At 71.3% G+C, this 13,192-nt stretch overlaps 1 protein-coding gene across 6 annotated transcripts in view; it reads left to right on the top strand.

Annotated features, from left to right (window-relative positions):
• The window catches only part of ADGRB1 (adhesion G protein-coupled receptor B1), a 72,996-nt gene extending 60,874 nt beyond the window's left edge, over positions 1-12,122 (top strand). For 2 of the 6 annotated variants that reach the window (XM_041769572.1, XM_041769569.1), the window contains exons 24-31: positions 182-267; positions 3,619-3,790; positions 5,531-5,626; positions 7,150-7,189; positions 8,979-9,661; positions 10,597-10,632; positions 10,789-10,893; positions 11,335-12,122. In XM_041769572.1, coding sequence (XP_041625506.1) covers positions 182-267; positions 3,619-3,790; positions 5,531-5,626; positions 7,150-7,189; positions 8,979-9,661; positions 10,597-10,632; positions 10,789-10,893; positions 11,335-11,532 — 1,416 coding nt within the window. In that variant the 3' untranslated portion in view covers positions 11,533-12,122. Of the gene's footprint in view, positions 1-181; positions 268-3,618; positions 3,791-5,530; positions 5,627-7,149; positions 7,205-8,978; positions 9,662-10,596; positions 10,633-10,788; positions 10,894-11,331 lie in introns of all 6 variants that reach the window. The other 4 variants (XM_041769571.1, XM_041769566.1, XM_041769568.1 and 1 more) reach the window with 3 other exon arrangements.
• Positions 12,123-13,192: the final 1,070 nt, after the last annotated feature.

The raw sequence follows: 13,192 nt of genomic DNA, 5'->3' as shown, positions 1-13,192 counted from the left end.
CAGCCGGTCCAGGGGCTCTCCCCGCCCCCTGGAGCCTCGCCTCCCGGCCTGGGGAGTGGGGTCCCCGTCCCCATGCTGTGGGCAGGAGCACCGCGGGGCCCTGGTGAGGACCTGGAGCCCGGCGCCCCCAGCCCCGCGGGCCGTACCGCGCCCCCACGCCCTGTGCCTCTCTGCCTGGCAGGTGAACATGGTCATCGGGATCCTGGTGTTCAACAAGCTCGTGTCCAAAGATGGCATCACGGACAAGAAGCTGAAGGAGCGGGCAGGGTAGGGCTGGGCCCGCCGAGGGCCTCACCTGCCTTGAGTCCAAAGGACCCAGAGCCCACCCCCTCCCCGCCAGGCCCCACAGCAGGCGGGAAGACTGGGGTGCGGAGGTCCGCGTAGGCTCACGGCCAGCCCCGGCCTCGCCCTGCGCCTCAGTTTCTCCGTCTGGCCTGTGGCAGGTCCTCAGAGACAGGGAAGCCCCCAGCAGGGACCACGGGGCTGGTGGGAGGGAGCCCCTGGCCTGCCCCTTCCCTGCCGCGGGGTCCGATGACCCCAAGCGAGGGTGTGACCTGGCCAGGGAGGATAGTCCGGGGACAGGTGGGGTGTTCCCACTGCCGGGGAGGCCGACCCGAGAGGGCGGCGCGTGGCCAGAGGGCACATGGCGCTGCTGGAGGGCGAAGGCCGTGTGTGGTCGGGACAGGGAGCCCTGAGGTCCTGGACGGGGGCCGCGTAGGCGGAGACCGAGCCCTCCTCTCGTCCTGCCCGGCCCTCTGAGCCCTCCCCTCCTCCCCTCTGCCGTGCCCTGGCTGGCGTCTGCGTGGGGCCCCCACCCCGCCCTCCTGTGCCCGTCCTGGGTCTCTGTGTCTGTGTCCGTCTCCCTCGTCCTCCTCCCGCTACCGTCGCGTCAGGACGCTGTCCCCTGGGTGCTTTGTGGTTTGTGGTCACGGTCAGAGCCTGTGCTGCTTCCGAGGAGGGGTGCGACCCTGGCGTGCCCGCGGCGGCTCAGAGGCTGGCCTCGCCGTCTGCGGGCCGGGGTGCCCCACTCCCGGGGCATGGTCCCCGGGGAGCCCCGCCCCTGCCCCTGCGACCCAAGGTCACCCACTCGCATTCTGGGGCCACGCACCAGGTCAGAGCCGTGGAGCCGCACAAGCCGGGCGCTGTTTCACTTGCTCCTACCATAGCCCTCGAGGAGGCCCCCTTGTCCTGCTCCCGGTTTTACACCCAGTGGACCCAGGTCCAGGCGGTGTGAGTGGCCGGCACGGTGGGTCGGAGCCGTCAGGCGGACGCTAGAGCTGGGGTCACCGTGTGGCCGCTGCCTCCCGGGGCCCCTTCCTGGGTGTGCAGCGGGCGCCCTGGCCCCCCAGCACCCCTGCATGCGCCCATGCGGCCGTGCACAGAGCCCGGCTCCCCACATGCACACGCACATGCACCCACACCCGCACACTCAGACCCGCAGCTGTGCAGCCCGGCCCTCACTCCCCGGAGGGGGCAGCACATGGTGTGTGTTTGAAGCTTTTTCTGTGCTCTTGTGTCCCCTGCCCGCGGGGTCGTCCCCTAGCCCGCCCCTCCCCGCCCTCCAGGGCCTGGGACGAGGCCAACCCACGGGCAGGTGCTGCCCGGACAGACGGGGCAGCGTGACAACAGGCTCCGCTGGGCGGTCACCGGCGTGCGGTGGTGCCGGGGGCAGGGACGCGCTCAGTGTGCGCGTGTGAGCTCGTGGGTGTGCACAGGCCCACGTGTGAGCGTGTGCGGTGTGTGGACACCCCTGCGCTGTGCCGGCTGCAGGTTCAAGGCAGGATGGGCCGTAGAGGCAGGAACCTATGGGAGGCCCGAGGCCCTGGGAATGTGCGGTTTGCTTCTCGCCAGCCTCTGCCGTGGACGGGCCGTCACCAGAGCCGTGGGGGACGGTCCCTGAGAGGTCACGGGGCAGGCCGGAGGCCGAGGCCCTGCCCACCCGGATCCCGGCTCGTGGCCCTGCACCACCGCCGGGCATCGGACTTTCCGGGGCGCCTCCTGCCAGCGCCTCTTCTCCTCACCATCACCTGGCCTGCACCCGCGCAGCCACGTCCACGGGGCCTCTGCACCACCCCGCGGGGCCTGGGCTGCAGGAATTCGAGGACTTCAGGTCCCCAAGCCCCGGCCACCTGCCTGCCGCCTGCCTCCGGCCGTAGGTGCCAAACCTCAGGCCCCAGGGAGATGAGGCGCAGCAGGAAGACTTCCCTGGGGGGCTGTGCCCTGCCCTCCTGGGTCTGCTCTGGAGGGGAGGGGAGCATGAGGGAGCCCCACCCGCCGTGGGGGAGACACGCGGGTTCAGAGCCGGGTAGACAGAGGACAGCGGGCAGTGCACGGAGCCATGGAGAGCCCACGTCTTCGGGCTCGGCACCGGGCACAGGGGGCAGGTCTGGGCGCCCGTACTCCGGCTGGGGCCTGCGCGCAGCTTGCCCCCCAGCACCCGGGGTTGGCCTGGGCGGGTCACCCACCCTGGAGGGGAGGGAAGGGGATGGGGCTGCTGGCCGGGAGACGAGAGGTTTGGAGGCTTCTAGGCAACGCATGGCTCCGGCTTGAGCCTCGGGCAGCTGGCCAGGGAGCAGTCCTGGGGACGACTCGGGGCTGGGGCCCGGATGGGGTGCTGGGCCCTGGAGCGGGGAAGGGGTGGGGTGAAGGGCGAAGAGAGGACGGAGGGGGATGGAGGGGGGTAGAGGGGGACTGAGGGGGAGGCGGGCCTGTCTCCTGTGTGCCCACCACCCAGGACAGAGAGGGTGCTGGGGAGAGCCCCTGACCCCTGGCCGAGGTCCTGCGGATCTGGGGTCCCTCTCCAGGTTGGACTCCATTCGGGTCTTCCAGCCCCCGTGCCCCTAGCTCCCCGCTGCTGCCCCTGCCCACCCCCCACTTCTCCTGCCCCACCAGCTCTGCTCATCCTTTTGGCGAGGGGTGTCCTGTAAGGGGGGGAGTGGGTGGTCCCGACCTCGGCCCCCACCCCTGGCCACCTGCCCACAGAACAGAGCCCTGGAAGTCACGATGGTGGGGGATGGGGGGTGGGGGTCAGGCGCGTTTCCCACACCCCTGCGGTGCACCCGTCGGGGGGCAGACGGGCACAGAGCAGCCGCGGTGGTGCCGGTAGTGCCCGGAGGTGCCAGCTCGCAGAGGGCAGGGGCCGCCCCGAGGGTGAGGAGCCTGTGGGTCTCTGGTGTCGTCCCTGCCCCCCACCCTCGCTGTCTGGCCCCGTCTGTGTGTCTGTGTGTCTGTGTGTCGTCTCTCCTCCCGGAGCAGCTCCCTGCTTCTCAGTCCAGAGCTCAGAGGCCTGGCCAAGCGCCCCCTCCGTGGCCACCTTGTAGTTGGGGCCCTGCACCCTGGGGGGCGGCCTGAGGACCCTGGGAGCTGGAACCTGCAGCGGCCTCGGCCTCAGCCCCAGCTCCTGCCTCCCTGGGCCTCCCCTCCTGGGGCCTCCTGGACGTGAGGGACCCGGGTCTCCCAGGGGGCCCCCCCTCACGCTGCGCGCAGCCCGGGGACCTGGCTCAGGCCGCGGGGCGGGGCGGGTTGGGGCAGATGGGGCAGAGGGCTGCTCCCCGGAGGGGCTGGAGGCGGGGGAGGAGGGGGGGGAGGGGGCAGCCCTGACGGGCGCGCTGTCCCCAGGGCCTCGCTGTGGAGCTCCTGCGTGGTGCTGCCGCTGCTGGCGCTCACCTGGATGTCGGCCGTGCTCGCCGTCACCGACCGCCGCTCCGCCCTCTTCCAGATCCTGTTCGCCGTCTTCGACTCGCTGGAGGGCTTCGTCATAGTGATGGTGCACTGCATCCTGCGCAGAGAGGTGGGCGCCGCCCCCAGCCCTCCGCGGGGGGCGGGGGGCTCGGCTGGGCCTCACCTCTCTGCAAGGCGGGGCCGCGCCCACAGGCCCGGGAGGCGGGGAGGCGGGGAGGCGGGGAGCGGCTCCCTGCTGAACCTTCTTCCCCAGAACGCCCCCCTGCACCCCTTGCTGGCTCAGACCCGGAGGCGGGCTCTGTCCCCCCGGGGCCTTCGGGACCGAGAGCCACGGGACACTCCAACAGCCCTGAGGACAGCGGAGACTCGCGTCCTGGGTCCTCGGGGGCCCTGGGAGGGAGCAAGACAGGCCCTTCCCCCTGCCCCGCCTGCCCCGCAGCCACCGTGAAGGGGTCCGTCTCGGGGGGCCGCAGTGTGGGCAACGTGCATCTTGACGTGGACGGAAGAGGGGCCGTCGTGAGGCTGGACGGGACCCGGACGGCCGCGGAGGCTGAAGGGGTGGGAGCGGGTGGGCAGATGCGTGCAATGACCTCCCCTGCCCCTCGGAACCTCCTAGAAACAGGCTCACCTGGCCCGGAACGGGAGGTGCTGGGGAAGAGGCTGGTCAGGGCCGCGGGCTGGGGGGTGGGGATGTCTGCAGCAGGGCCGCTCGGGGAGCCCCGGGAGGGTCTGGGGTGCCCGCCAGCCGTCGGCGACCCCGCAGGGCCCACGTGTGGGGTCTGTGCTGAGGAGCCGCGCCGCCAGGGGACCGTGGGGATGGGTCCTCCATCCTCGGGCCTCTGCAGGGAGGGCTTCGGGGCTGCGCTGAGGAAGACAGACGGGGGGGGGGGGGGGGGGGGGGGGGGGCGCAGAGGCGATGCGGCCACCCGCCAGTGCCGTGGGCGTGGAACATCCAGCAGGTGGGCTAGGAAGGCGGTGGTCGGGGTCTCCCGGGGAGCAGAGGGGCAGGCTGGCCGGATGGGCTTCCTGGAGGAGGGGCCACGAGGCGCTCCGGGAGACCGCTCTTCCTGCTCTGTGGTGGGCTGGACGGCGGCCCGCGGCCCCTGGGCACCGGGAGGGAGGCGCACCTGCGCGAGGAGGCCCAGGGCCTGGGCGGGCGTCAGTGGCCCCTGACCAGCTGTGCGGCTGCAGTGAGGGCCCAGGCCCACAGGTCTGGGAGCCGGGAACGCCGGCGCACCCTCCTCCCCCCGGAAGCCCTCCATGCTCTCACTGCCCCTGTGTCTTCACTTACCCTTTATGCACGTCGTGGCCGTGAAGGGTCAGCTCCTTGACGCTGCCCCCCTGCTGCCCTCCCCCACCCCATCCCACCCGGTGTCCAGGGCGGCCGGGGCTTTGCTCCTGGCTCACACCGACCAGCTGCACCCCTGCACCCCTGCACCCCTCCGCCACAGGCCCTGTGCCCCCTGCTTGGTGGCCACTGGCACGGAGCCACTGTCACTCCCGTCCTCGAGCCCATGGCCATCAGGGCTGAGACCCCCTCGACGAGGGTGCCCTCACGTGCCATCCCACCCCCGGGTGCTGGGAGACTCCAGGGCCCTGTGCAGCCTGATGGTGGTCCTCACTGTCAGACTCCAGTCGGCAGGGCTGCAGCACGTTCCCGGGGGGTGGGAGCCCCCAGGATTCTGAACTTTCATGGCCACAGAGGCCACGGAGAGAACGTCGGAGGGGGCGGGAGGCTGGGCCCGGGCGCGCAGGGCCCTCGCAGGGACGCCACCCCGTGCTCACCCCCGCCCCCCGCCAGGACACACGCCGCCTGGGGCTGCTGTGCACCGCTCTCCTCTCTCCCCAGGTCCAGGACGCCGTGAAGTGCCGCGTGGTGGACCGCCAGGAGGAGGGCAACGGGGACTCGGGGGGCTCCTTCCAGAACGGCCATGCCCAGCTCATGGTAGGGCTCAGAGCTGCTCTAGGCGCCAGCAGCCCCTGGGGAAGAGCTGCGAGCCCAGTCTCAGGCTGGGGACACTGAGGCTCACCAAGGTGACATCCCGGCCCGGGCTCTGGGGGGCAGCACTCAGATGGCAGTAGTCTGGCTGAGCTGGCATCGGCGTGTCCCCGCTCCCGGGACCATAGTGCCCTCTGGCCAGCTGCCAGCCTCTGGGGGCCTTGGCTGCTGCCGACCCCATCTCTGCACCTCCCGCCCCCCCCTCACCACCCTGCAGCCTGGCCAGGATGGGACTTGGCCCCACTCAGCCTCCCTCCTCTGGGGCGTCCACCACCCTCCACCCCGCCGTGGCCCTGTCCCCGGCCAGGTCCCCTTGGGCCTCCAGCATCACGCAGGCCGCTCAGCCCTGGGCACTGCACGCCCTCCCGCCCTGCTGCCCACCTCACAGAGGTCTGCTAAGATGCCACCTCCAGGGAGCCCTCCGGACCCCCGCCCCCACCATCAGGCCTCCCGTCCACGTCCAGGGAGCGCCCTGGGTGAATTCTCAGCACTGTCGCCCGCTGGCTGCCCCCTGGCATGCAGTGAGCCTGGCAGGCAGGAGGGGCTCGTTCTCAGGGCTCCTCGGGGAGCCTAGTGGTTGTGAGCATCACTGGATCACAGGCAGGGCCTCGGCAGACGCCGGCCGGCAGATCTGGGGAGGCTACTTGGATCCTCAGGGGCCAGGGCAGGGGTCCCAGACCCCCAGGCGCTGCTCCTGGCCTGACCTCTGACCTCTGACCTCAGACTTTGAGTCTTCCCACCCGCCAGCCTCCGCCAGTGCAGGCGGATGAGGCTTGAGATGAGGACCCAGCCCTCCCGGCCCGCGGGTTCCCCCACCCTCGGGCTCTCTGAGGGGGGGGCCGGCCTTGCCCACGTGCCCCTGCCCACACGCCTGCCCCCGATCCTAGGCTGGGACAGGGCAGGTGCTCTGGCAGGGACCTCAGCCACTGCTCGAGGGACGGCTGGCCTGGCACCGGGCGTCTGTGTCCGAACCCCGTACCGCCCCTCTGGCCACCGTTTCCTCGTCCCCGAGGCTGTGGGGAGGACAGCAGGTGACGCCAGCAGGGGGCGGCCTGAGCAGCACGGGGCTCTGGCCTGAGACCCTGTGTGTGCCCTGCCCGGCTGACGGGATGTGAGGGACGGAGCAGAGGGCTCCCTGTACTGGGGTCCTGGGGCCTGGGGCGGGGGAACTGGGCCGTTGGGCAGGAGCGTGAGCGAGCAGCAGTGGGACCAGACTCCCGCCTCCCAGCTAACCCACAAACGCCTTGGAAGGAGCTCACGTGCATGCACACGCGTGTGCACACGTACGGCAAGAGCACAAGGGGCGGAGCCGCCGGCCAGGGTTCCTTTGAACGCAGGAGCCCCCGGCCACCTGAGCTTGGCCCCCTGAGCCCTAGAAGCGTGCACGCACACACCCCTTCCAGGTCAGCCCCCGCCCGGCCCTGCCCGCCCCTCACGGGCCCTCACCCGGCCCCGCCTCTGTCTTGCAGACGGACTTCGAGAAGGATGTGGATCTGGCCTGTAGATCAGGTGAGCGCCTGCCAGGTGAGAGCGACAGGTGGCCCTGGCCTGGGTCCACTTGCTTGTTTCCTTTTCTCTGTGTGTCTGTCCACTCATCTGTCCTCGTCCTGCTGTGCCTGCCACGGCCCCGCACTGAGGAGGGGGCCTGCCCTCCCTGGGGCCCCGTGCTGTGTCGTCTGCGTGTCCTTGTCCCCAGCCCACCCATGGAAGCACCGGGAAAGGGAGGGACGGGCAGAGAGGGCGGGGGCAGAGCGGGGAGGATGGACCCTGAACCCTAGGCTGGCGCCGGGTTTCCTGGAAGCAGGTGGAGACGGGACCCAATTGCCTGATGACAGGGAGCCCGTCAGGGGTCGTGGTTCCGTGAGCCGGTGCGTGAGGCAGTGCCAGGCGGTCTCCCAGAGGTGGGGAACCAGCTGGCCATGCTGCCCTGCATCCGTCAGATATTTGGGGAGCATCTTCTGTAGGGACAGCCCAAGTGGGGAGTGTCAGCTGCTGCCAGGTGGACCAGGAGGGCTTCCTGGAGGAGGGCACCTCTGGTTGGGCTGAATGGGAACCGGACAGGATGGTCTCCCATCTCCCATCTTGGTCTTACGCAGTCCAGGCAGCTTCCTGAGGGGTGACCCCAAGACGCGAGGGCCTCTGGAGGCGGCGGCCCAGCCCCGTTCGGGCGGTACTGGGCAACTTCTTCCCCGTAATCTGGCCCAGCCGGGCCTGCGGCCTCTCAAGCAGCTAGTGGCTGGGGGCGGGGCGGGGGGCGCTGAGGAGGAGGCCTCACAGGCAGCCGGTGCGGGGGCCGGGGTGGGGCACGCCAGCTGGGGGCCGGGGGCCTGAGGGCTCTGCATGGGGGGCCGAGAGTCTCCCCATGGCTGGGTTTAGGCAGGGGAGGTGCACTACAGGGTCCTTGGGGCTTCCCGCTCTCGGGCGGATGGAGAGACCTCAGTGGGAGAGCCTGGGGAAGGGAAGGTGGGGGGTCCCCGGCTGGCCACCCCGAGTGGGGGCGGGCTGCAGACCTGGACGCAGGTCAGTGTCAGGAGGGTGGGGGGGCGAAGCTCAGCCCGTAGCCGTCAGAGGAGGGACAGGGTGGGGGACTGGAGAGTGACCGCTTGGGGGTGTGCCCGTGGGGTGTGCGCTGGGGGGGTGCGTGTGCTCGGGGATGTATACCATGGGGCGTGTGCTTGGTGGGGGGGGGTGCCGTGGGGCGTGTGCCCGCGGGGTGGCTGTGCTGGTGTTCGGGTGCTGGGCAAGGGCGTGGCTGGGTGCCCGTCCCCCCGGCGGTGAGGAGAGGGCTCGCGGTCACAGCAGGCGCCCGTGGAAGGCCATGAGGGGGCCGCAGCCGGGCCTGGCAGCTGTGCGCTCCCCACAGTCCAGTGAGGCCGAATTGACTGGTAGGAGTGAGGTGGGTGGTGGGCAAGCGGGGGCCCCTGCAGCTGGACAGGGCGGGGTGCCAGGCGTCCAGGGCCCTGCGCCCCAGGGGCAGGCCGTCCCGCCCGCGGCGAGGAGCCACGTCCTTGCACTTGCAGGGAGCATGGGCCGGCTCCAGGGCCAACAGGGCCCCCAGCTGCTGGGAAGGGCAGTGTGTGGGTGGCGGTCATTCGTCCTCTTATCTGCGGGGGCAGACAGGAGCACCCCGTGTTCCAGCCTTGTTAGAAAAGGCAAAGGAAGCCCCGACGCCGCAGCACCGAGCCCCACGCGGTGGGTCCCCGCTGTCTGCGGCCAGGGCGGTGGCCTGCCGGGGGCCCGATCGGGACTGGCCGGGTCCCGCCGAGGCCTCCCTGACCCCCTCGCCTCGCGCCCACAGTGCTGAACAAGGACATCGCGGCGTGCCGCACGGCCACCATCACGGGCACGCTCAAGCGGCCGTCGCTGCCCGAGGAGGAGAAGCTGAAGCTCGCCCACGCCAAGGCGCCCCCCACCAACTTCAACAGCCTGCCGGCCAACGTGTCCAAGCTGCGCCTGCACGGCTCGCCCCGCTGCCCGGGCGGCCCCCTGCCTGACTTCCCCAACCACTCGCTGACCCTCAAGAAGGACAGGGCACCCAAGTCCTCCTTTGCCGGCGACGGGGACATCTTCAAGAAGCTGGACTCGGAGCTGAGCCGGGCCCAGGAGAAGGCCCTGGACACCAGCTACGTAATCCTGCCGACGGCCACGGCCACGCTGCGGCCCAAGCCCCCGGAGGAGCCCAAGCACAGCATCCACATCGACCAGATGCCCCAGACCCGCCTCATCCACCTCAACATGGCACCTGACCCGGGCCTGCCCGCCCGCAGCCCGCCCACCCGCCAGCCCCCGGGCGGGGCACCCCCGGAGGCGCCCCCTGCCCAGCCCCCGCCTCCCCCACCGCCCCCGCCCCCGCCCCCCACCCTGGAGCCAGCGCCCCCCAGCCTGGCGGAGCCCGGGGAGCCTGCTGCCCACCCAGGGCCCAGCTCGGGGACCGGGACCAGGAACGAGAATGTCTCCACCTTGTCCGTGAGCTCCCTGGAGGTGAGGGCAGCCTGGGGCCCCCCGGGGGCAGGGGGCCCTGTTGGTTTGGGACGGGGTTGGCAAGTCCAGGCCTGGGAAGGCTGGGGGCATCCTGGCTCCCTGCTGCGGGAACGAGTCCCCGACCAGAAGGACGACCAGCCTCTGCTGGGGGAGCTGGCTGCTGGCGGGGCCCCCCAGGACGCTGCTCCCCACGCTGCCCCTGACCCCTTCCGTGGCTGGGGGGTCAGGGCAGCAGGTCCATCCTTAGACTAACCTGAAGCCTAGAAGTGACCCCAAGCTCCACTCGGTCTGTGCCACACGGGGCTCAGAGACAGGATTGTGGGGAGCATTGCCTTGTGCCCTCAGGGACCCCCGTACCCGGGCCATGCTCCGCCCCCCGCCCCGGTTCCCTGTCTCTGTGGGTCCCCAGCCGTCCAACTCTCCTGGTCCCCGGGAGCATGTCCCGGGTGGGCTAGGCCACATACCCTTGCCCAGCGCTGGCACAGCCTAGAGGCGGGAGGTGGCCCTGGGGACAGTCGGGCTCCCCCAAGCTGGGACAGAGGGTGAGGAAGTTTCTTTTGCAGGCTCCTCCGTCCCCCCGACCTGGACCTGGAATAGCCAAGCCCTAGGTTCTCATGGGGAATGGAGCCCCCCGTGACTGTCACCACTGCCCAGGGCCCCGGGCTCCTATTTCCGGCCCCCCTCCGGCTCCCCCTGGAGCCTAACACCAGGGACCCACCGTCTAGGGTAGAGGGTGGCCTGCAAGGGGCCTGGGCTCTGAGAGCCGCAGCTTCAGGGAGGCATGTCCCCCAGGGCTTGGCCGAGGCCCCAAGACTAGGTGTGGGGCGAGGCGGGGGTCCCTGGTGTCCCCCCCCAGGCAAGGAGAGGCCTAGACCTGTGGCCCAGGAGGGTGTAGGGAGCCACTTGCAAATGCACACAAACCCTTCTCCCCACAGCGGCGGAAATCTCGGTACGCGGAACTGGACTTCGAGGTGGGTCCCGGTGTGCCCTCCCTGCAACAGCAGGGCCAGGGGTGCCGGAAGCCCCCCCCCCGGGGGGAAGGGAGGGGCTGGGGAGGAGGCCCCCCACCGGCGAGGCGGGGCAGCCCCCTTCCCGACTCAGGCTTCGCCGCCCCTCCCGCCCCGCAGAAAATCATGCACACGCGGAAGCGGCACCAGGACATGTTCCAGGACCTGAACCGCAAGCTGCAGCACTCGGAGAAGGACAAGGAGGCGCTAGGCCCCGACAGCAAGGTCTGGGGGGCGGGGCGGGCCTTCGCGGTGGGCGGGGGGCTCAGGGGGAGCCCTTGGGGGGTCCTCTCCAGCCCTTCCTCCTCCCACCCTCGTGTGCATTCTCTCCTCCGACCTTTCTTGAAGGCCGGCCTGACCCTCACCCGGCCCAGGCTAGACCCCGGAGGGGCCCGGCGGGAGGGGTAGGCTGTGCGCTGGCGCAGGTCAGGCTTCCTCCCAGGAAGGCGAGGGCCAAAGGGGGGTGCGCCTTCACTGCAGGCCGTCCCCCCCATGCCGACCCGCAGCGGGTCGCCCTGCTCCCGACTGGCCCTGGGGGTCTCCCTGCCCCCCGGCCCCTCCCTCTCTGTTCTGATCCTCGTCTGCATTGTCTCCCCACTCCCCGCCTGATTTTGCTCTGTGGCCTCCCTCCCGGCCTCCCTCCGTCCCCCGCCCACCGGCCAGCAGCCAGAAAAGCAGCAGACGCCCAACAAGCGGCCGTGGGAGAGCCTCCGGAAAGCCCACGGGACGCCCGCGTGGGTGAAGAAGGAACTGGAGCCGCTGCCACCGTCCCCACTGGAGCTGCGGAGCGTGGAGTGGGAGAAGTCGGGCGCCACGATCCCGCTGGTGGGCCAGGACATCATCGACCTCCAGACTGAGGTCTGAGCAGGTGGGCGGCGGCCACGCACCGGGCCACGAGGAGGGATGCTGCTCCGCCCGCCCCCGCCACAGGACGGGCACAGACATGCTCTCGGGCTGCGGGCCAGGCCCGCGTCCCGGCCTCAGGGCGCTCGGACGGCGGCCGGGCGGAGGCCCGCAGTGCTGGGACCAGAGCCAGACGGGACAGGAGGCACCGGCGGCCCGGGTGGGCCCAGGGCTCCAGAGGCCCGAGGGTGCCGCGGACTCTGCCCTCCCCGAGTGCAGCGCCGGCGGGCGGGCGGGCGGACAGTGGCCGGGCCGGGGGCGGCCAGCACCCCCGGGATGCCTGCCCGAGCTGCCGCAGCAGAGGACCAGCCTGCTTGGCCCAGCTGGCCTGGCACCATTTTTTAGACACCCCAACCCCCTGGGAAGCAGCCAGCGCCCCCCCTTCCAGGGCCCGGGGCCCCTCCCCAGACCCAGGTGGAGAGCACAGCCCTCTCTCCCACCTGCGCCAACCCCAGGGGCAGGACTAGAAGCCCACTCCGGGAAGAAGCAGGGGTGGGGAATCTATTTTTTCTCTCCTTTTCTTTTCTTCAATAAAAAGAATTAAAAACCCAGGTCTCATCTGTGCGTCCTTCCTCTGTGCGCCTCCTGCAGGCCCCGGCCCCGGCCGGCTGGGGTGGCTTGAGCTGAGTGGTCCTTCTCCCAGGGTCGGCGGGGCTGGGGAAGCCTGGTGGGCGCCTGCGCTGCACCCCGCCTCGCCCTCCCTGGGGTCAGGAGCCCCATCGTGTGGGCCTGGGCCCCGGGCCCCGCGGTCCTATGGCCCTAGGGTGCTGTGGGGGCTCCGAAGGGGACCCCAGGCTCCCTCACTCCCCCACCACAGGCCCACGGGGTTGGTGTGCGACTTGTCCGTGCCCTGAGCTGTTGCTGGAAGAGCAGTCTGGGCCAGAGGGAGGGAGGGGCCTCCTTCCAGCTGGCCTTGGTGTGCCCAGGACCTCACCAGGACCCGCCAGGACCCCGCCAGGACCCCACCAGGACCCCCGCCCTCTGCGTCACGCTCGTACCCCTTGGCCCCGGGGCAGGTGTGAGGGGCAGACGTGGACACGCCCAGAGCCATGCACCCCTCTCCACCCTGCCCTGCCTCCCCCCCTTCCGCCGGGCCCCTGGCCCACAGCTCGCCTGGTTTCTGAGATGCGCCCCCCACCGCCCGCCGGTGAGCGGAAATGCAGGGTCCTGCCTCTCCTCTGCGTTGCCAGCAGGGGGCAGCCTGAGCCCGCGCGGGAGCCCGGGCGCTGCCAGGGGGCGGGGCGGTGAGGCAGGCCCCTCCCCAGCAGGTGGGATGCCGGAGGTCCGGGCCAGGAGGGTGCGCAGGTGGGCTGTTTGCACCCGGTGCCCGGAGGTTACGGCCCCTCCCTCCCTCCCACGCCCTTCAAGATGGAGACAAATGCCAAGACCACTGGAAAGGGGGGGGCTGCCCGCAAGGGTTCCCGCGGCGCCCGGCCCACCACTGGTCCCCACCGCCTGGGGATTGGAGAGGGGCCCTGGTGAGCAGGCTTGGGTGCGGGACGTGGGGCGGACAGCAGGGGGGCACGGCCCGCGGGGACCCCGGAGCCCGCCTCGCAGCCGTGGGCCTGGACACTTCTAAAGGCCACTTTCCTGGGTGAGATTTGGGAGCAGCTGAGGCTCA

Source organism: Vulpes lagopus, chromosome 9 (assembly GCF_018345385.1).
Source record: "Vulpes lagopus strain Blue_001 chromosome 9, ASM1834538v1, whole genome shotgun sequence".
Classification (NCBI taxonomy): domain Eukaryota; kingdom Metazoa; phylum Chordata; class Mammalia; order Carnivora; family Canidae; genus Vulpes; species Vulpes lagopus.
Note: the sequence above shows the minus strand (reverse complement) of the source record. Positions and strands in the feature narration are given on the sequence as shown.